This window comes from Phascolarctos cinereus, unplaced genomic scaffold, assembly GCF_003287225.1.
Source record: "Phascolarctos cinereus isolate Bilbo 61053 unplaced genomic scaffold, phaCin_HiC Scaffold_5;HRSCAF=322, whole genome shotgun sequence".
Classification (NCBI taxonomy): Eukaryota; Metazoa; Chordata; class Mammalia; order Diprotodontia; family Phascolarctidae; genus Phascolarctos; species Phascolarctos cinereus.
Window position 1 is genome coordinate 14,770,176 of NW_027555958.1, and position 23,081 is coordinate 14,793,256.

Sequence of the window (23,081 nt, forward strand, 5' to 3'; positions counted from 1 at the left end):
GATAGTTTTCCTAATATTGAACTAGCCCTGCATTCCTGGTAGAAATCCTACCGGGTGATAATACCGGTGTATTATCCTCAAGATAAGTTGCTGTAATCTCTTTGCAGTATTTTATTTAAAATTTTTGCATCTATATTCATTAGGGAAATTGGTCTATAATTTTCTTTCTCTGTTTTGGCTCTTCCCAGTTTAGGTGCCAGTACCATATTTATATCATTAAAAAGAATTTGGTAGAACTCCTTCACCTATTTTCCCAAATAGTTTATATAGTATTGGAATTAGTTGTTCTTTAAATATTTGATAGAATTCACTTGTAACACCATCTGGCCCTGGAGATTTTTTCCTTAGGGAGTTCATTGGCGGCTTATTCAATTTCTCTTTCTGATATGGGGTTAAGTATTTTATTTCTTCTTCTGTTCATCTGAGCAATTTATATTTTTATAAATATTCATCCATTTCACTAAGACTGTCAAATTTATTGGCATGTAGTTGGGCAAAATAGCTCCTAATTATTGTTTTGATTTCCTCTTCATTGGGGGTAAATTAGCCCTTTTCAGTTTTAAGTATCATAATTTGGTTTTCTTCTTTATTTTTTTTTCTATCAAATTAACCAAAGGTTTATCTATTTTATTGGGTTTTTTTTTCATAAAATAAGCTCTTAGTTTTATTTATTAGTTCAATAGTTTATTCCCCCCCCAATGTATCATATATTTGAATTGCATAGAGTTGGCCAAATGTATAGGTCAGAAGTAGGAAAATAGCCCATGTTATCACATGCTAGAGTTAGTTCCATGCACACCTTCTATGTCTTCCATTATTTTTTTATTTTGATTTATCAATAATCACTTCCATAAGCTTTTGAGTTTTAAATTTTTCTCCTCCTCCCTTTCCACCTCCCTCCCCAAGATTTATCATTTTCCTGTTTTGTCATGTTGGCCAATCTAATAGGTGTGATGTGGTACCTCAGAGTTGTTTTGATTTGCATTTCTTTAATCAATAACAATTTAGAGCATTTTTTCATATGACTATAGATGGCTTTAATTTCTTCATCTGAGAACTGCCTGTTCATATCCTTTGTCTATTTATCAGTTGGATTATGACTTACATTCTTTTTTTTTTTTGGTTGGGCAATGGGGGTTAAGTGACTTGCCCACGGTCACACAGCTAGTAAGTGTTATGTGTCTGAGGCCGGATTTGAACTCAGGTCCTCCTGAATCCAGGGCCAGTGCTCTATCCACTGCGCCACCTAGCTGCCCCCAAAATGACTTATACTCTTATAAATTTGACTTAATTCTCTATATTTTTTAGAAATGAGGCCCTTATCAGAGACACTGGTTGTAAAAATTTTTTCCCAATTTTCTACTTTCCTTCTAATCTTGGTTGCATTGGCTTTGTTTGTGCAAAAAATTTTCAATTTAATGTAATCAAAATTATCCATTTTGCATTTCATATTTTCTAACTCATTTGGTCACGAATTTTTCTGTTCTCCATAAATCTGATAGGTAAACTATTCCTTGCTCTCCCAGTTTGCTTATAGTATCAGCCTTTCCATCTAAATCATGAACCCATTTTGACTTTATCTTGGTGTATGGTGTGAGATTTTGGTCTATGCCTAGTTTCTGCCATACTCTTTTCCAGTTTTCCCAGCAGTTTTTGTCAAATAGTGAGTTCTTATCCCAGAAGCTGGGGTCTTCGGGTTTATCAAATAGCAAATTAGTGTAGTCATTGACTACTGTGTCTTGCATACCTAACTTGTTCCACTGATCCACCTCTCTATTTGTTAGCCAGTACCAAGTAGTTTTGATGATTGCTGCTTTAAAATACAATTTAAGATCTGGAACAGCTAGGCCACCTTCCCCTGCATTTCTTTTCATTAGTTCCCTTGATATTCTGGACCTTTTGTGATTCATTCCAAATGAATCTTGTTATTACTTTTTCTAGCTCTATAAAATACATTTTTGGTAGTTTGATTGTTATGGGCACTGAATAAGTAAATTAGCTTAGGTAGAATTGTCATTTTTATTATATTAGCTCAGCCTACCCATGAGCAACTGGTGTTTTTCCAATTATTTAGATCTGACTTTATTTTCGTGAAAAGTGTTTTGTAATTGTGTTCATAGAATTCCTGGGTTTGTTTTGGGAGGTAGACTCCTAAATATTTTATAATGTCTACAGTAACTTTAAATGGAATTTCTCTTTGTATCTCTTGCTGTTGGGCTTTCTTGGTAATATATAGAAATGCCAATGATTTGTGTGGGTTTATTTTATAGCCTGCAACTTTGCTAAAGTTTTTTGTTATTTCAAGTAGTTTTCTACTTGATTCTCTAGGATTCTCTAAGTATATCATTATATCATCTGCAAAGAGTGATAGCTTTGTTTCTTCTTTGCCTATTCTAATACTTTTAATTTCTTTTTCTGCTCTTATTGCTAAAGCTAACATTTCCAGTATGATATTGAATAACAGTGGTGATAATGGACATCCTTGCTTCACCCCTGATCTTATTGGAAATGCTTCTAGCTTGTCCCCATTACATATGGTCCTTGCTGAAGGTTTTAGGTAGATGCTACTTATTTTTAGGAAGACTCCATTTATTCCTATGCTCTGTAGTGTTTTTAATAGGAATGGGTATTGTATCTTGTCAAAAGCTTTTTCTGCATCTATTGAGATGATCATGTGGTTTCTGTTAATTTTGTTGTTGATATGGTCAATTATGCTGATAGTTTTCCTAATACTGAACCAGCCCTGCATTCCTGGTATAAATCCTACCTGGTCATAGTGTATTATTTTTGTGATAAGTTGCTGTAATCTATTTGCTAAGGTTTTATTTAAACTTTTTGCCACTATATTCATTAGGGAAATTGGTCTATAATTTTCTTTCTCTGTTTCGGCTCTTCCTGGTTTAGGTATCAGCACCATATTTGTATCATAAAAAGAATTTGGTAAGATTCCTTCTTCACTTATTTTCCCATATAGTCTATATAGTATTGAAATTAGTTGTTCTTTAAATGTTTGATAGAATTCACTTGTAAATCCATCTGGCCCTGGAGATTTTTTTCTTAGGGAGTTCATTAATGGGTTGTTCAATTTCTTTTTCTGAGATGGGGGTTATTTAAGTATTTCACTTCCTGTTTTTGTTAATCTGGGCAATTTATGTTTTTGTAAATATTCATCCATTTCACTAAGATTGTCAAATTTACTGGCATACAGTTGGACAAAATAGCTCCTAATTCTTGTTTGAATTTCAATTTCCTCTTCCTTGGTGGCGGATTCACCCTTTCATTTCTGATACCGGTAATTTGGTTTTCTTTCTTTTTTTTAAAATTAAATTAACCAAAGGTTTATCAATTTTATTGGGGTTTTTTTTTGTTCATATAACCAGCTGTTAGTTTTATTTATTAGTTCAATAGTTTTCTTAATTCCAATTTTTTTAATTTCTCCTTTGGTTTCCAATATTTCTAATTTGGTGTTTAATTGAGGATTTCAAATTTGTTCTTTTTCTAGCTTTTTTAGTTGCATGCCCAATTCATTGATCTCGTCTTTCTCTATTTTTTTCATGGAAGCAGTTAGAGATATAAAACTTCCCCTAAGAACCGCTTTCGCTGCATCCCAGAAGTTTTGGAATGTTGTCTCATTACTGTCATTCTCTTGCATGAAGTTATGAAGTTTTCTTAAAAAGCTCACAATCTAAAGGAGTAAATGTTATAATTATTATTACTAGGGCAGCTAGGTGGCACAGTGGATAAGAGCAGTGGGCCTGGAGTCAGGAAGACCTGAGTTTAAATCTGGCCTCAGACACTGGCTCTGTGACCTTGAACAAGGCACTTAACTTTTTGCCTCAGTTCCCTCATCTATAAAATGAGCTGAAGGAAATGGAAAACCACTCTAGTATCTTTGCCAAGAAAACCCCAAATGGAGTCACAAAGAATAGGACACAACTGAACAACAAATTATTTTTAGCAGTAGTAGCATTGAGTATTTGAGTGTGCATTAAAGGGAAAGGTCAGAGCTGGCTGGACCAGTCAGGGAGGTTAGAGATGGGATTTTGGCCTGGGCCCTGAAGAATGGGGTAAGATTAGGAGGGTAAAAAGAGTTGAAAGGCTCTAACCAAGTGGACAAAAATGAAGCACTGGGAACTGTGATGTTGAGTAAATTCATTTATCTCTCTGAGCCTTATTTTCTTTATTTTGAAGGTGAGAGTGTTGGACTAGACAATTTCTATCTTCAGGTTCTAAATCTATGAGTTGAAAACCCAGTTATTAACAAGATATGTCTGCAGGGCACTGTGGGCATTAGCTTGATAAGGACAGGGGCTGAAATCAAAAGACAGGACAATCAACTGGGGAATTGATTAGTACACGAGCTTTCTAGTTTTTTGACCCTTGTGTTCCTAGTTTTTTTTTTTTGCATCAGAATAAATAGCAATAAGTTTGTTAGAGTGTAGTAAACACCAATAAAGTAATGTATTAGGACTGTCGCTAGAACTCAGCTGGCTGAATTTATTAGTTTTTTTGCTCAAATAAATTTTATGCAAATTTAAACATTTAACTTAATGGAATAATTTTATTTTTTTTATTGCTAGTGCCTCCGCTCTGATTAGCTCCAATTTATCCTGTCCATATCTTATTTGTAGAGGGTGGTTTGCATGTTGTCTCTCCCATTAGACTGTGAGCTCCCTGAGGGCAGGAACTGTCCTTTGCTTTCTTTATATTCCCTTTACTTAGCACCGGGCCTGGCACCTAGTAGGTGCTTCAGGTTAATTGACTTCTAAAAGAATCTGACTATTGGCAAATAGGCATTTTTTTCTGCCTTATTTTTATTTTACTTTTTGGAGAGGGAATAGTGGAAGACCACTATTTAAAAAAAAAAAAGTCCAAACCCAACACCTTTTCAGTCGTTAGCCTCTACTCTCCTAACGTCACGCTACAGAGAAGACCGGGACCAATGGGCAGACGTAGACTTTTGCTCAACATAAGGAAAAACTCCCTTTGTGAGTGCCCAGCAAGCTAGCGCGGCGCCCCACCACTGGAGTCACTGCAATGCAGGCTGGCGGGGGTCACAGGGGACGATGCAGGCCCAGGACGGACGAAGCAGACGATGTCTCGAGCGCTGCCCAGGAGGGACGGGCTTCCCTGGGAAGGCGGCGAGCCCCTCCTCCCTGGAGGTATTCCAGCAGAGGGTCGAGAAACACTCCGGGGGAGGCCGGAGAGACAATGGCGCATGCGCAAGCACAACCCGCCCCAGACGCCTCTGCGAGGGGAGCCGGGCACCAACGGTCGCAGAGCCGGCGCCCAACGCCTGCGCGCACCGCCCGCTCCAGCCCAACCGTCGCCCGTGCCTCGTTAAGGTCCTCCCTCCCGAAAGGGAGCGTTAGGGTGGGGCGCGGTGGGCGGTGTCGCGTTCCGTCCCCCGCGCCGCAAGACTGGCGGAAGGGCGGCGATAGCCCCGCCCCCGAACCTGCTCGGCCCGTCCGGGCCCGAGCTGGGCCGAGCCGCGTTCTTACAATCTCGGTCGAGCTGGGACGAGACGGGGCGGGGCGGGGGCATCTGCGCATGCGCCGGTGCACCAGGCCCGAGGGGGTGCGACTCAGCGGAGGGGGGCGGGTGACGTCAATGAACAGCGCCCACGCCGTGGGGACGCACTTCCGGTGGGCTGGGGGCGGTGTCACCAGTCTGCGACGTTGCCGTGGTGGGGCTGCTGGCGTCTGAGGCTGAGGCTGCAGCGGCGACGGCCTGGGCGGCGGAGGCTGCGGCGGAGGCTGCGGCGGCTGCGGGGGCAGAGGCGGGGCCTGTGGCAGTGGCAGGGGCGGCTGCGGCTGCGGCTGCGGTTCCGGGCTCCGGCTCTAGGCCCGTGTCGGCCTCCGCGGTTTCCGCACCGGCCTGGTATGTACAGATGGCTGGTTAGTGTCCTCCACTCCGTCTTCCGGAGGCCGCGCGGCCGCCCCGAGCCCGCAGCGCAGCCCCTGCTCAAGAGGCGGCTCTCGGACAGGTGAGAGGGGCGGGCGGGGGCTCTGCCGTGTGCGGCCCGAGGCCGGGCCTGCGGCCTTTGCTTCCCCGCCTCGGCCCGTGCGTGAATTCTGAGGGCCTGGCTCGACGGCCTGCGGGCGCGCGGGCCTGGTCACTTCCTCTTCTCGCTGCGCCTCCGCTTCCTCGTCTGGAAAACGGGGCGTCGGGCTCGATGGCCAGCGAGGCCCCTTTGCGGCTCTAAATTTCCGGCCTCTGACCAGGCCGAGGTCTCTGGAGTGGAGGCCCCGGCGTCCGCCGCCAGGTGGGAGGCCTTGTGGACAGGTCGATCCTTAGGGATGGCCTGCTCTGGCTACGCGGGCAAACCTTGCGCTCCCTTCGGTGCTCGGCGCCGTGCCAGCGATGTGCCCGAGGGGATCGGGGGCCCGAAGCCCCGAAGGAGCTTCCTTCGTAAATGAGGGCGTGGGACAGGTGACCTTTGGCGTCCCTGCCTTCTCTACATCTGTCATCTTAGGGGAGGAGGTGGCCTTCTTGTTAGGGGTTACGGCGCTTGCGAAGATAAGCAGAAACAAAGTAACTGGGGGAGGGGGTGTCAGAAATGGAAAGCCGAGCGCGTTACTTTGTATTCTTAGTGGAAACGCCTCCAGAGCCGTTGGCTCCTCACTGCAGCCCGGGCCAATTTGCTTAATTGTTGTTGGGGTTTTTTTGGTTTTGGGGTTTTTTTTGGTGATTGTTGTTGTTACTTTGTAAGATAGGCATTAGTCTTTTGTTCTGTGTTTCACTTGTGAGGAGACTGAGGCTCCAAGAAATTAGTGACTTCCCCAAGGCCGTGTTGTTAGAAATGTCAAAACTGAGATCATTTTGACTTCCTATCAGTTCTTTGGATACCCCTCTGCCTTAGAATGAGCTTGCTGTCCTGGAGGGACTTGTCTGGTTAGTGGAGAACTAGTTAATGTTGTGTCTGGGGAAATGAGTGCTGGAGTGGAAAGGTGATTGCCTGTGTTCTCACAAGGAAATCACGTAGAAGGCACCGTCTTATTTTAGATTTATGGGGGAAGAGGGAGCAGAGGGGGCTCTTGGCACAAGCTTGTGGTACTTCACATTCCATTTCTCTTTCCCTTGCAATTCAGTGAAGATTCTTCCCTTCTCTTAGCCTCTCTCTGACTTTTCGCATGCTTATGCACTTGCCATGAGATGTTTTGTAGTAATTTGTGTCGTACACCTGCATGTGTAGCTTTAGAGCAGAGGTTCTTAACCTAGGGTTCTGTGAACCCTTGTCATCGTTGTCGCCGTTGTCATCATTGTCGTTGTTGTTTGGATGACTGTAGTTCAATATAGTTGGTTTCCTTTGTAATCCTGTATGTTTTATTTTGTGCATTTAAAAACAGTTCTCTGAAGAGGATTCCATAGGCTTCATTTGACTGTTGCCAGAGGTCTCTGGGGCACCGAAAAAGTTAGGGCTCCTACTCTAGAGCCTTCTGCTAGATTGTGAGCCCCAGGATGGTCGAGACTGTCATATTTAATGTTTGATCTCCATCACCTCCTTGCCTGGTTTTGTTTTGAGCAGGCCTTTAATAAGTGTTAGTTAACCTAAAGCCCATGGGATGTTTGTTCTGTGTTTAAAGTCCCTGTATTTTTATTGATGAAATCTTAAAATTGATGAGGGGGGAAAGGAAGTTTGCAGGTGCTGAGCCTGGAGCATATTCATGATGCTATTTGTGGGCCTCACTTCTGTCTTCAAAAGCCAAAGAGAGAGGATTTGTATTGCCCTCCTAAAATCTCAAAAGTACCTGGTGTTGAGCCGCTGACATGCTGTTCACTTGGGTGAGATCGTAACCCCCTGCTTGGTGAGCGCTGTTCAGTAAACTCTTTAGTGTATTTTAAGTGCTGTGAGTTTCAGCATAAATGAGCTTCTTTCAATATAAGCTGTTTTCCAATCCAAAAAGATCTGGTTGCTTAGTTAATTTTCTGCTGCATGTGATTATTTTCCATGTTACAGAAAACCTTTAGCTGACTCAAATGTCTAAATTAAAATGCAATTTCCTCTGTATGAACAGAAGTGATTGATAATATGTCATTCTGTCTCAGAACATTTCTTGGAACCCATTGGGTAATAGAGTGGGAGTGGAGGAATGATGGAATTATATTGGCACATGTATGCATAATGAGCACTTATACCTGATGAGGTAATGATGGTGATCTTCTGCTTGTTTTTTTTTTCCTCAGAACTCCAGCCACTGATGAAATACAAGCCAAGAGACCACGATTAGGTACTAAACATTCATTTTCAATTCTCTATGGGCTGTTGTCATAGTAGAAGTAATAGTAGTAGTAGTTATTGTAGTACTAGTAGTAGAAGAAGAAGAAATAGAAGGAAGGAAAGAAGGAAGAAAAAAGAGAGAGGAAAGAAGAAAGAAAGAAAGAAAAGAAAGAAACTTGTTTGGGAGAAAATGTAAACTACACCAAAAACTGAATGTTGCGGATTGTTTCAAGGCTAAAGTCCTCCAGATCCTCTCGTCAAGTTCAAGGTCTCACAAGCTGTGAAGGCTTTTGAATCCTCCCCTGATCCAGCATGGGGGGGGGTCATCACCAGTTAATGGTTGGGGGTTTGTTTGGCCACAGATGTTCATGAAGCCAGTCCATGCAATATGAAGGAAGGGGTGAGAGGTCCCTTTGGTGAAGAGAGCGCCCATATTGTGTGTGGATCTTTAGTGTTGTCCCCCATTTCTCTAGCTCCAATAGAGCATTATAGACAGTTGTCTTTAAGTGGAAAATGTTATTGCATAAAGCCCCACTGAGATAGGCAACTTGGTATAGTGCAGGAGTGGGGAACATGTGGCCCTCTAGCCCTTCAAGTGTAGGCCACTTGAATCCAAAATTCACAGAACAAAGCCCCTTAATAAAAGGCTTTGTTCTATAAAGTTTGGATTCAAAGGGCCATACTTGAGAACCTAGAGGGCCACATGTAGTCTCTTTCGCATGCTCTCTCTCTCTCTCTTTTTTTTTGCAGTTGGGGTTAAATGACTTGCCCAAGGTCACGCAGCTAGTAAGTGTCAAGTGTTTGGTTTGAGGCTGAGTTTGAACTCAGGTCCTCCTGACTTCAGGGCTGGTGCTCTATCCAGTGTGCCACCTAGGTGCGCCTCACATATAGTCTCAAGGCTGCAGGTTCCCCACCCGTGGTAGAGTGGCTAGAGAAACAGCCTCAGAGTTGAGAAGATCTGAGTTCAAATCCCACTTATGACACATACTAGCTGTGTGACTTGGGTAAAGCAAGGAGTCTCAGTGCCTCAGACAACTTCAGGACTAAAGTTACATAGCAGTTGCTGGCCTGGCTTCCTTGGGAGTTCCCACGTTCTAGACCAAGAAGTCCCACATGTTCACTGACACGTGAGTGGCCTCCACTCCTGAGATTGCTTGCCTTGCCATCCTGTGCGGCTCTCGTCCGTGTCCTGAATCTGCCCACATCACCAGCCCAGGCATCACAGATGCACTGTTTCCGACAGAGAGCTCCTCTTCCCCTCCAGAGCCATCCCTTTTCTGAACTTCCCCGAGTCAGCAGCATCAGCGCTGTTCTTCCCTCCCTGGCCTCATCTCAGCTCTCAGTCCCATGGAATCTGACTCTGAATCGTGTGCATCCGTCCCCTCCTTTGCCCTCTTACAGCAACCATTGTAGTCACTTTTCTTTTCAGTGGAATGAAGGGGCAAGGGACTGGAGAAAGGAGAGAGTGGAACCAGTGAGTTCACCAGAGGGTCAGGACAGAGCAGAGCTAGTACATGGCAGTGGGGTAGGGCCCTGGAGAGCACAGGGTTCGGGGGGAATGGGAGGGCATGGTCAGGACCTAGGACAGGGCTTGGCTTATTGGGGGGGGTGGCGGAGGCAAATTGGAGGAAGGAATAGTTGTTGTGATCACATGACAGTCCGATTCACTTTTTTCCTCAGCATTTATTTATTTATTTAATTTTGGTGGCATTTTGGGTTAAGTGACTTGCCCGGGGACACACAGCTAGTGAGTGTTATGTATCTGAGGCCGGATTTGAACTCAGGTCCTCTTAACTCCAGAGGTGGTGCTCTATCCACTGCACCACCTAACTGCCCCTCAGCATTTATGTTGTACAGTGTCATTGTGTTGTTTTCCTTGTTGTGCTTTTACTGCAACAGTTCACGTTTGTTTTTCCTGAATTCTTCATATTCCTTGCTTCTTTTTGCACAATAACATCTCATGACATTCGTGTGCCATGGTTTGTTTAGCCATGCTAACATGGAGGCCAACGGGCATGTGCTTTGTTTCTGGTTCTTTACTGGGGGAAAATGCTGCTTGAAACATTTTGGTGTATGGGATCCTATTGAAATCTCTATCCTTGACTTCTTCCTGGTACGTAGGATCTCTGGAATGGAGGGCATGGATATTGCAGTCTCTTTTTCTTTTTTTCCCCCCATACTTCCAAATTGACTTTCAGGGTGGTCAGCCCCACCTAGAGCTTCAGCAGCAGCGTTTCAGTGTGGCTGTCTGTGTGGCTTCTCCAGCACTGACTGTTCCATTTGCTGGATTGAGACAAAAGCCCAGGATTATTTTGATTTGTGATTTGAAGCAATGTTTCATAGAGTTGTTAATTGTTTGCAGTCCTTCTTTTGGGAACTGTTTGTGAGTATCCTAGCCTGTCAGGGGTCAGAGGTAGGGGTGTGTATGTATGTGGGTGTGGGTGTAGTTCCCCGTATGTCTTAGATTTCAGAACCTTTTCAGAAATATATGGAGAGATTTTTTTTCCCATTTGACACCTTTCTTTCTTATCCTAGCCTTATTAGTTTTATCAAGCAAACGCTTTTCAATTTCATGTCATGAAAATGTTCTATTTTATATCCTTTGATTGCCACTATCCCTTGTTTGGTTAAGAGCTCTTCCCACTAGCCTTGGTGAAAGGTTACCTAGTCTGCTTCCCTTCTGATTCTTTTTTTTTTTTAAATGGCGTGACCTCAGATAGTCAGGTTGAGTATCCATTTGGAGCTCATTGTGGTCTGTGGTTTAAGATGGTGGTCTAAACTGCTTTGGGAAGAGATTTTTTTGATGCTGTGAAACTGAGATATAAAACTGTCTGTACAACTCTGTAAGGTATAAGTGGGCAAATGAGTCGTTTTCAGCATGTGTTGATGGTAGTAGACGGGCAGGTAGGGTGATGTTAGAGGAGGAGAAGGAGTGAGCAAAGGCCCAGGGATTTTCCCACTTAGTACCCGTGGAGGATGGTAGCTCAGAGGCAGTCCAGGATCCATCAGGAAGATGGGGTGGGGCTGTGGTGTCCCAGGGGCTTCTTGCTCGCTCCTTGCATGCCCCACCGGACCCAAGAAGGGCTAACTGAGCGCACAGAATCTCTTCAGTGAGGCCAGTGACCTTTGATGTGATGCTGTGTCGAAGCACAGTTGGAAGGAAAGGCTGAGGTAGTGCCTACAGCTGGCTCTCCCTGGCACCTTGAGGCCTCGTGTCTCTGGCGAGAGCCTGCCTGGGTTGAAAGGTTAGGGAGGGAAGAGGATTGGTTGTTTTTACAGCACTGTTTGGTTTTCCAGAGCTGCTGCTGTTTGATGAAGAAAACAGGAAACCTGGCTGTTTTCACTTGAAGAAGTGTCTAGAAAAGAACCTTTGCTAGTTTCTTTCCTAACTCTCTTCATTCGGCAGATCTGTGAAGGCCTGTCTAAAATGTGGCAGGCCCTGGGAGATGCTGTGTGTTCTGTAAGTTAGGGTTTGGATCGCAGGTCCTGGACCAAGAGCTGGAAGGGCCCTCAGAGGCTACTGAGGCCAGCCCCCATCCCCACCCCCAGCCATTTATAGAGAAGGAAATGGAGGCCCATTGTGGGGAGCCGCCTGCCCCAGGCTGCCCAGGTAGTGAGTATCTGAGGCCTGTTTTGAGCCTAGGCCCTTAGACGCTGGAGCCTTTGTCTTTCTAGCTTGTGTAAGTACATCTCCGTGTGCTGTAGAGGCCCCTTCTGAAAGAAGAAATCCTTTTCTTGTGACATTTTTGTTTTGTGCTCCCTGGATTTGTAGATTGCTTGATTCACCGAGTCAAGAAGAGCATCTGGGACATCACCAACTTATTTGGCTCTCCGGACCACCTCGACCCGAGGTGCCCGGAGGCTGGTGGCTGCAATGGCGCGCACACTGGGAGCTCTCCCAGAGAGGTCAGTGGGAATGAAAGCCAGACCAAGGTTGTTGGTCTCTGGCAATTGGCCTTGTCTTCAAAATTACAAAAGACAGAAAAATTATTTTCAAAATTAAAGAGCTGTGTAAGTGGGATAATTACTAATATTTTAATGGGAGAAGCTAATGTATATTCAGCATCTGTGATTTCTGTTTTGCATTATTTTTAGAGGTTTTAAACATTAAAATTTGGATCTTCTTGAAGACAGTTGAATTTTATGCACTAGGATGATTTTGATAGGAAGTTTATTTTTTTAAAGATGAATTCTCTAACTGTAATGGTTATTTTTTTTTTTGGTCGTTTTTTCCCCCCTACTTAATAAATAGTATTTTATTTTTTCCAATTACATTTCTTTTTTGTTTTTAAGGTATTTCCCAAAGATTCATCTAATAAATTGACAAAATCTGGACCCTGGAGAGATGTGCTTGCATCAGGTGAGAGATGGTTCTTTTTTCTTTTTCTAATTTTCAGTATGTGAAAGGGAACCATTCTAACCAGGTTGGAGTTGTAATGGGGAAGAGGAGGAGTAAAACCATTGCTATAAACCTCGGGAATGTCTTTTCCCTTTAATTCGGGTTTCTGTTGAGTGGAGCTGCCTGCCTGTCACTCTGACTTTGCTTGTGGCCACTTTATCTCAGGGTTAAGTATGGGGACTGCAGCCTTTATTCTTTCCATATCATCCGGGGGCCAGGGACATTGAAGACCGATGGCTGTAGTCTGTCTTCCTCTCCAGGAGATGGGATAATTTGGGGGGAGGTGAGATGCAGGGTAGAGAAGGCCTAGACTTTGGAAGGAGCTTTGGACTCAGGATTGTCTGTCCTGTAGCTAGGTCCTGGCCCACTCCTCTAGGCCTTCGATGATGCCTGGGACAGAGAAGGTGGCGCTGGACATGGTTCAGGACATTGGACTAGCCCTGTGCTGGTCATTTGGAGCTGTATTTCTTGTCTAATCGGCCAATTCTGATGACAATTAGAATGATTCTCTTAGAATGGCTTAGCGTTCCAAGCCCTTCTCTGACAGGCTGCCTCCAGGGTGTTAAGTGTTCCGAATCCCATTTTGGATGCTCTCTGCTACGGGAGAAGAGAAGCTGAGGTTTCCATGGGAGAGCTCATGAGGGTCCCCTTTGGTTTTGTTCATTCGTACATTTCCCAAAAGCTTATTGGATGTGTCAGGTCAGAGAATAGCTAGCTGCCCTCGCCTCTCAGTGATCTTGAGGCTTTCTACTTGTTTTGAGTTTGAGATAGGGCCTGTCATGTTTTCATCTTTGGAGAGGGGAAGAAAAGTTGCTAGACTAAATATTTTACTTGAGAAAGCCAAAAGACTTAGTTCTGCTTTTCAAATGCAAACTACTCCAACTCCAGTTCCCCCCCCCACTTACTAATACGATTTTGTTTGTAGGTAAAAAAACACGTAATGGAGCAAGTAAACATTCCAATAAAGTGAGGCGAGATCACCCACGCCACGGCCACGTTATGCCTTCCTTCAGGTAATCGTTGCCTTCTGATAATTGTGCTTTTCTGTGCATAGAAATTCACCAGCTTAATCACAGCACATTATGAAGACCTCTTAAAACGCTTTCATTTTCTTGTTTCTGTTTTCTGGTTGTTCAGGATGCTTAAAGCATCTGAGAAAGTCTTTCAAAGGACAGTAGACAGAAAGATCTTTCCTTGTCTTGTAGTCTCAGCAGGCAGGTAAAAAACAAGTGTATGGGATGAGAAGGGGACCTCCCTGTGTGGCCCTGTTACCTCGCCCCGCCAGCCCTGGAGAGTCTCAGGAAGGCCCTCAGAGACAGACAGCGCTTCCAGGAAAGAGGGGCAGCTACCTGGCTCCTCGCTAGCCACGGTACTTGGTCTCTGACTGAGGATCAGGCTGAATCCTTAAGTTAACTTTCTTAAAAAGATGTATTCTGAGTGTTGTTTTAAAGGAAGTCTCTGGTCCCAAACTGTCCCCTGAAATATCTGTGTTTTGGTGAAAATACTTGTAGTGGTATACTTTTGTGAACACATCCGAGCCTTAACGATTCCAGATTCCCCCAAGCTCTGGGTTCAGCGGAATGGGTGAGAAAATACTGCACACGGGTTCTCGCAACCAGTCAGCCCCCTGGAAGGCAGGGGGGGTGCATAGTTCCAGTGGTCAGGATGGGCGGAGGCTGTGGCTTTGGGGAAGATTGCTGCTGGGGGTGGGGGAGACGTTCAGTGGCTCTGTGGCAGGACTTGGAAAACTAGGAAGGCCTAGGTTGCAGCCCCAGCTCTGCCACGCTCTCCCTGTGATCTGGACCTCTGCTTGTGAAGATCTGCAAAGCGTCATGTTGTGATGATTGTGCAAAGGGCTAGTGTGTATTTGGGGCATTCATACCGCAGGACTGCCTCTACCTGGTCTGTCAATGGGGCCTGCAGGTCTTGGAGCTTTCATGCAGAGACAGCAGGTGTTTCAGTCTTGTTGACCATTTCTGTTCTATCCAATAGTTTTCCTCGTAACCAGGAAGTTTATAACAAAAGAATGAGTGGCCGTCACTATGCCAAGTCTCCCCCAGACAGTTCTGTAGCCTGGAAACAGCCTGTTCAGGACCGGAACCTTTCGGAGGGACCCCCTGCAGAAACTGGCAGGGCTCTGAGGAGAGCACGCTGTGCTGTGGAAGAGGCAAGTCCCAGGGATCATTGTGGGTCTCTCTTTGCTAGTGTCGGAGCAGCAAGGACGCCATCGGCTGGAAGGTAAACTGTGCCTGCCTTCCTGGACGCCTCGACTCTTCTGATTGCTCGTGTTGGCGTTTGGTGGGGGTGCTTTGTGTGCAGCCCACATCAGAGGGCGGAGGGGAAGCTCCTTCACTTCCCTCTGACCTTTGGACGCCGAGTTTCCTTTCCACTGAGGAAAGCGATTCATGCCCTCCCTGCACACACACTCCCTGCAGGGCCAGCCTTGCCCTTGCTCTGCGCTATGGCCCTCCTCGTGCCTCCACTGGCCTTTCTTCTTTGGAAAGATTTTAGAGCTGGGGAAAGCCCTTAGAAGTCATCCAGTTCAATCCTCTCATCTTACAGGCGAGGCCCAGAGAGGGTAAATGAATTGCTGTAGCACATACAAGCAGGAAGAAGCAGAGCTGGGATTCGAACCCAGGCCCTCTTGGGACAGCATGCACCTTTGTGTTGTCCTCTCCCCATTGTGACTGCTCTCCTCTCCTGACCTCTTGTTCACTTGCCCTGTTTTCTCAGGGGCAGCAGTGCCATATTTGTATGCTTCCCCTCCCTGCTGTCCCGCCGTCATCTTTAGGGGGTGCAGGATGAATGTCGGGGACCCTTCTGACTCTTGGACTGCACAGTGGCTCCAGTCCCAGCCCCGCCTCAAGTACTGCACTGTGGGCACACCATTTCCCAGACCCGTCTGCCTCTTGCCCATTCCCATCTTCACTTCCTTCATTCCTGCTTTTTGATCTTCCTGTCCCTTGGGCCTTTCTTGGGCTTCTGGTCCACGGCCCGCTTCTGGCCTAGCTTGCCTCTCCGGTCAAGCCTTGACTTTGCCAGCCCCTGTAAGCCCCTGGGCCCCGCAGCAGATCCTCAACTCTGGCAGCTTGTGCCACCTGAGAGGAGGCCCTCTCCCAGGGTCCTGACCTCATCCCCGTAAACATACAGCGTGTGCCAGCCTTGCTGCTTGGAAGCAGACCGTTCTTCAGAGGGGAAGGAAAAGGAACTGGAATAAAGCCGATGGGCCTGTTGAAAGAAATTGGGTGTTACATGCAGCCGTGTCTGTGCTTGGTGGGGTGGGGGCAGGGCTTGGTCCTTGTTTGGGAGCTTTCTGTTTAGTCGCTGCTGCTACTCTTGCCATGTAATGGTGGTAGTTCTGTTTCTGTTGTTTGTGTGGGTTCATGCCATTTTGCATCAGCTCACACACGTCTTCCCATGATTCTCTGCACTCATCATTTCTCACAGCATAATGGTCCCCATTACAGTCATGTACCACAACTCAGCCGTTTCCCAATCAATGGATATCTCTGGAATGTTGGACCTTTTTTGTCATTGACCTCCTTGGGACACAGGCTTAGCAGTGGAATCTTGGGGCTGCTCAAAAGTTCTTCTGATTTGTTTGTGAAATCCCTAATATGACTGTCCCCCAGCACTTATGAGAGGTGACTTAACCTCCCCCTTTCCTGAGAAAATTGAAATAGGAACTTTCTAAGTTCCTTTCTTCTGTTCATGAAAATGGTTGGTGCTCACCGTCTGTCCTCTCTTCTTTCCTGTCTTCCTGCCTTCACCTCACCACGCTTGACTGTGGCTTCCCGCACCATCACTCTGCTTGGCTTTGGCTTTCCAAGGACACTGTTAGGTCCCTAATTGCTAAATTAACTGGTACTTTTTTAGGTCCCAACCTTTCCTGTCCTCTGTAGCATTTGAGACTCTTGACCATCCCCTCTTTCTGGATACCCTTCTCCCCTGATTTTTGAGAGATCACGCACACACCTTGTTTTCTCCCCTTTCCAGTTTCTTCTTTTTTACTGGGTTCTCATCCCTTTCCCACCCTCCATGGTGAGTGTTCCCTGAGGTTTTGCCCCTGACCTGCTGTCCCTCAGCAACCTCATTTCTTGTCATGGGCAGCACCTAGTACCTTATGGTGGTGACTCTCCAGATCAGACTGCTGCCTCTGGGCTCTAGCCACCTGGATGGGAATGACCTTCAACATAGTCTTTCCCTCAGCACCTGGTGTTGATTCTGTTCCAGCTGAGATTTACAGGGTAGGGGTGGGGTAGGGAGGAGGGGTGGTGGTCCATTGCCCCTACAAAAACTGACCGAAATTTTCTGGGTTGTATGGCAAGAGAAGGTTATCCCTCAGGAGTTCGAGGATGTCTTCATTGTCCATTTCTATAAAGGTAAAGGACATAGATTGTCTTGTGACAATCACAGGGAGAAAGTCTCTCTTAGTTACTGCTGGTGAGATTCTTGCCAGAGTCCTCCTTAATAGCTGATCCTTTACCTGAAAGATGGCCATCTACCTGAGAGCCAGAGTGGCTTCAGAAAGCCAAAGAATGGTTGATGTGGTATTTGCTGCTTGATAACTCCAGGAAAAATGGCAGGAGTAGAACAGAGGTCTGTATACAACATTTATAGATCTGACTAAGGCCTTTGATACTGTCAGTCACGAGGGCTTATGAAAATTTCTGTCAAAATAGGACGCCCGGAGAAGTTCGGTGTTGTACGTCAGTTTCACGATGGCATCCTTGCCTGGGGTCTGGATAATGGTCAATACTTGTGCACTTTTCTAGTCGCCAGTGAAGTGAAGCCAAAGGCTGTGTGCTTGCTTCCATGCCTTTTCACATGATGGGCTCAGCAATGTTGCCAGATGCCTTCAGTGAGGATTGATTCTCTGCTGTTTGTGCTAATTGTGGCCTGCCAGTTCCCACCAAGGAGACACAGGTGCCCCAGCAGCCAGCAGCACACCATACATGACACGGAACCGTCAGTTACAGCAAATGGAGTAGTTTGGAATACTGCGGATAAGGTCACTTACATTGGCAGTATACTTTCTGGGGATGTACACATTGATGAGGTTGACACAGGCATTGCCAGAGCTGGCTCAGTGTTTGGGAGGCTCTGAAGGAAAGTGTGAGAGAGAAGAGGTATTAGACTGCCTATCAAACTGAAGGTCTACAGAGCTGTTGCGCTGACCTCATTGTTGTATGACTGTGAAACCTGGGCAGGAAACTGAATCGCTTCCATTTGAATTAGGAAGATTCTGAAGATCACCTGGCAGGATAAGGTACCAGACACTGAGGTCCTTTCTCAAGGCAAACTGCCAAGCATTCAGATGCTCCTGCAGAGAGCAGAACTTTGAGGGGCTGGCCATGTTGTTCAAATGCCAAATGTATGTTTGCAAAAAACAACAACAACAAAGTAGCTGTCGTGTGGAGAGCTCACAGAAGGCAGGCGCTCACACGGAGGTCGAAAGAAGTGATACAAGGACACTCAAGTTCTCTCTGAAGAACTTTGGAATTAATCGTGTGACGTGGGAGACACTGGCATAGGACCGCCCAGCGTGACGTGCCCACATCAGAGCAAAGCAGAATTTCGGTAGCTCAAAAGAAATGCGAAATGCCCAGATTTAGAGAATCCAGCGCACAGGTTCACATGGACCCTTTGTGCTGGCCTGTGGTAGAGCGTTCTGAGCGCGCATTGGTCTCATCAGCCACAGCTGACGCACTGTAACTTGACGCTAACGCAGTGATGTCACGTGGGTCCTTTTCCACAGCTTAAGGCCAGCAACTAACCGTACTCGGCTTCTCCTGAATGCAGTTCATCATGTCTCTCTAAAACCTGCTTCTTCTCACAATTCACTTCTTGTGTTCAGTGTGTCAGTACCATCTCTCCCTCATCTTTTACATTCTTTTTATTCCCAAATCTTGGCAGTTCCGTCTCTGCTGTATCTCTTTGAACTGTCCCCTCTCCTTTCTTCCCATTGCTGCCCCCATCCCCAGGTTCAGACATACTAGTGCCTGCCTTGGCTGGCCCAGTGCCCCCCGAGCAGGTCGCCTTCTCCGTCCTCTGTGCACTCTAACCCCTCCTTCCCGTGGCTTGTCGATGACTCTTCCTTGGCTGTGGATCTGACTATCTTGGTTCTTCTCTTCCCCTTCCCTCCATGCACCTCTAGGCTGTGGCCAGACTACACTTGTCTCTGCCTTTCTCTGTTCCTACTGTTATCCGAGTTGGAAATGTCCTTCCTGTCCCTTCATCTCCTGAATTACGGGTCATCTTTAAAGTGCAGTTAGATGTCACCTTGCTGCCGTTCCCACTCGGCAGCTCTCCAGAGCACTGCACCTCATCTTGTCTGGTTTTAGTTCATTGACGCTTGTCATCTTCCTGTTAGGCAAACTTCACATCCGTCAGCAAGCATTTATTAAGCCCCTGTTGTGTGCCAGGCCCCACAATGAGAGGATGCAGGATCAAACGGTCCCTGCTTTTATGCGGGAATCCATAAGGTCAGGGACTGCGTCTCCAGCCCCAGGACAGTGGGCATTAGGCCTCACGTGGTGCTAAGTGAGCACCTTTTAAAGCTCCCTCGGACAGTGCCCCGGGGATAATGGCTGTCCAGGGCCCAGAACGGCTCAGGGAGCTGCTGCCGGGGGGGGGGGTAGAAGCCGGGTCCTCACCATGGATTGACTCTCTGCATGTGGGCCAGTCGTTTTGCTGTTGGCTTTTGTCAGTGTTTCTTTCCTTTCCCCAGGGTTTTCAGAGAGAGGAGAGAGAGAAGTATCAAAGGCTGTTGCAGCGAATTAAAGAAGGTTGCCATGGAAACTGCCTCCCTGCTATCGCTGGAAACCGTCACGGGTAATGACAGCCTGGTGGGTTGTGGGGGCTCGTGGTGTTGGTGCTTGCTTATGGTTTGTCTTGTACGAGAGTGACAGCCAGCAAGGGCTGGGCAGGGGAATGCCCCCGTGGCTACCTCAGAAGACAGATCTGACCTCCACGTCTAGGTGCTCACAGGGCTCCTGGGGCCTCACCTCTCAAGACTCAGCTTTTCGATTCCGCTCTGTTGCCAGGATTCTTTGCTCCCACCTGGACTCTCTCATTTTCTGATGTTCTGAGTGTTGGATCTGGAGTCAGAAGACCTGAATTTCAGTCCTGCCTCCGATAGTCACCAAGCTGTGTGACCATGGGCAAATAAATCCCTTACCCTTTCTGAGCCTAAAGTTTCCTTAGCTACAAAATGCAGATAATAATAGCATTAGTGCCCATCTCACAGGGTTGTGCTGTGAATCAGATGGACTAATATATGCAAAGTACTTTAGAAACATGAGCTGGTGCTCACTTTATCAGCGCCATTAATAAAGTCTGAAAACAGTTTCTGATTGTAGCTTGGCTACAGTAGAATGTGCCAAGGTAATGAATAACAGTTATGGGATTTTTAGAATTTGTTAAATTTCAAAACTTTTTTGGGATTTTGGTAAAATTATTTAATTTCTGTAAGTGGGGAATGTGAAACTTATTGGCATGTCCAGAGAAATCTAGCAGTTTCCCAAATTCTAGCCTTTCCCTCTGTCTTCTTTTGCTTATTTTTCCTTCCCTTTGGGGTCATTTAATAGGCATTTCTGAGCTCTGGAGTAAGCTGGGATCTCGAGGCAGAGCTTAGGAGGGAGGGCAGGACAATCTTTGCAACAGCACAGGGAGGGAAGAAGGGATGTTCTGTGTCAGATGGGATGTAGAGTGGTGTTGGTGGGGGGGGGGATGTGTAAGGTGGATGGAGAGATGGATTGGAACTAGTATGTGAAGGGCTTTCAATACCAAGCAGAGGAACTGGGATTGGCACTGAAATGGACTGAGCAAAGGTTAGCCATGGTCACCTTGTGCTGAGGACTGTCGTTTTGTAAGCTGAAGAGAGAATGAATTAGGTGGGGAAGCCAGTGAAGGGACAGTTGCTGGTCCAGGAGAGAGGTGGTGAGGATCTGATTAGCACCTTGGCCATCTGAATACAGAGGTGGAATAGACGGAGGGCAGCTTACTGGGTGGGCTGAGGGCGAGCAAAGGATGTCCACTTGTGTGGTTGGAAGGCTGACGGAGCCATTATGAGAAAGAGGGAGGGGAGAAACAATCAGGAGGTCTGATTTGAACATCTGGGTCCAAGTGTCCAGTAGGCAATTGGCGATGAGTTGTAACTGGCTTTATAGAGATTGTGGAGAAATCTGTGTAGATGATCATGAAACCAATGGGAGGTGGTGATGTCATTGAGAGGAGAGAGAGAAAAGAAGAGAAGGCCTGGCCAGCGCCTGGGCGTTACCCCAGCAGCTAGATGGCAGGATGTGGCAGACAGTTCTGCAGAGGAGACTGAGAAGTGGAGGTCAGATAGACAGGAGGAGAACCAAGAGATGAGAGTGTCTGAAAACCCCAAAGATGATCTAGGAAGAGAGAGTGGCCATTGGAGTCAGAGAGGTCAGAAAAGATGAGGATTAGGAAAAGACCATCAGGTTTGGCAATTAAAGAGAGAGAATTAATAAGTTGGGAGGAAGCAGTTTCAATTAAGTGATGCATTTGGAAGTCAGATTACGAGAGTTTGCAAACTGAATGATAAGATGGAAGGAATAGGTAGCCATTAGTTCTTGGAGCTTGAGTTGTGATAGCATGAGGATAGCATGAGGAGATGGTAAGGGCAAGTGAAAATTTCTTAAGAATGGGGGAGACCTGGGCTAAGCAAGTAGAGTGGGAGTAAAGATTAAAGATAAGAGGAGGGGGAAAAGGGGCTGGGGTTGGGGAGAGGGCAACGTGCTGGGTGACACAAGGAATTGGATCAAGGGTATAAATAGAAGGGTTGCCATCAGAGAGAAAGAGGAAAGAATGGGGGATGAGGTCAGTAGGTTGTGAGACACTGAGTAAGTAGAGAAGGAGGAGCTCATGGTGAATGGCCTCTTTTCTCAATAAAGTATGGGACCATGTTTGATTGGGGGAGGTGGGATTGAGAAACAGAAGATTTGGACCAGCTGTTGTGGGGAGTGGTATAAAGAATCCATTTAGGAGGATTAAAAGGACTGTCTTGCTGCAATGAGGGCCAAGTAGAGATTGTAAGGTATACATTTATGGTGAACCCAGTCAATATGGCTGCATGACTTCTTCCAGTTCTGTTTAGCAGCGCATGAATGGGAATAGAATAGGCAGATGGTGGAGTTTGGCAAGGCACAAAGATGGTAGGACAAGTGGTGAGGGATGTGGGAGAAGAGGACAGAAGGGAGAGAGAGGAGGAGAGGAAGGAAGGAGAGTAAAGCCTGAGCAAGGGGGATATTAGTCTGAAAGAGTCCTGGTGGGGAAGGGATGAGAGGCATGTCAGCATTGGAGAGGAAGACTGTGAGCCTGGTACAGAAAAGGGGAGAAAGGATCATCTTGAGGCTGGTAGGTGACTCACCAGGATCTGTTTTGGGTAAAGAACCTGGCTAGGTAAGGATGGCCTCCAAAGGAGTAGTTTGCTGGAAGTAGCACTGGGCAGGAATCTGACTCCTCCTCTAGGAGGGAGTGTATTAGGGTAAGGAAGGATGAGGGAAGGCACAGCCAGGAAGACATGCATTGGGAGGGGCGGGTGCTAGAAGAGGGAGCACTAGAGGAGAGGAAGCCTCATTAATGATAGAACAGAGAGACTCCAGGGATCCAGGGGAAAGTCAGACTGAACTGGGCATGGGAGGGGGTGGGCCCAGATTGTTGCGGGGTAGGAGCAGGGACATAGAAGCTTTTAAAACCACTGGTTGAGCTAATCTTGATAGGAGGTGACCCCTTTGGCTATTGAGTGAGGAGTAAGAAGAGCCATGGCAGGTGTAGAACATTATTAAGGGAGACATTCATTCCTGCCTGGTCTGATGATGGTTCCCATGAGAGGTTGATAAGTGTGGAAATGACACTTTTCAGCCAGTAGGAGGAAATGAGCTCTCCAGAAAACAAGGTACCACCAGGCAGCCACACATTTAAATTGAAGCTTAGGTGTCCCCTTCTGTTTGCTTTCCCTTCTCTGCAGGGTCATTTCTGTTTTGAGTTCTAGAATTGGGAAGGATGAGAATGTTTCCCCAAGATTCTATCCCAGAAATTTGCAGCTTCCCCCCATGGAGTGAGCCAGGGAAAAAGAAAGGGCACCTTGTCTGTCCTAGTGATGGCAGGAAACAACCCTTCTCTTGACCTTTTCTCTCAGCCAGCAAGAGAAAGAAAAAGTTCATAAGCCTCCTAACCTTTGTTTAAGAAGTGGGGGGGAGACAGCTGGGACCCAGAGGGTTAGCTCATGCAGAAAAGCAGCGCAGGGTTTGTGGGGCCTGGTGTTGCAGGTCAGAGAGTGTGTAGAGCAGTGGAATTCTAACTCAGGTTCAGGTCTTAGGTGCAGTCGACTCTGCATTTGACTCTGAAGCTCCTGTGTGTGTGAGAAACGGATGTGCAGAAGTAGCCACTTTCATTTGAAATTTTGGTAAAACAAACTTTTCTTATGGGAAT

The 23,081-nt window shown here is 46.3% G+C and overlaps 1 protein-coding gene across 2 annotated transcripts in view; it reads left to right on the forward strand.

Moving 5' to 3' along the window:
• Positions 1 to 5,686: 5,686 nt before the first annotated feature.
• The window catches only part of SENP2 (SUMO specific peptidase 2), a 46,571-nt gene continuing 29,176 nt past the window's right edge, over positions 5,687 to 23,081 (forward strand). For both annotated transcript variants that reach the window (XM_021005623.2, XM_021005624.2), the window contains exons 1-7: positions 5,687 to 5,986; positions 8,188 to 8,231; positions 11,994 to 12,127; positions 12,515 to 12,581; positions 13,546 to 13,633; positions 14,613 to 14,787; positions 19,351 to 19,454. In XM_021005623.2, the coding sequence (XP_020861282.1) occupies positions 5,883 to 5,986; positions 8,188 to 8,231; positions 11,994 to 12,127; positions 12,515 to 12,581; positions 13,546 to 13,633; positions 14,613 to 14,787; positions 19,351 to 19,454 (716 nt within the window). In that variant the 5' untranslated portion in view covers positions 5,687 to 5,882. The remainder of the gene's footprint in view (positions 5,987 to 8,187; positions 8,232 to 11,993; positions 12,128 to 12,514; positions 12,582 to 13,545; positions 13,634 to 14,612; positions 14,788 to 19,350; positions 19,455 to 23,081) is intronic.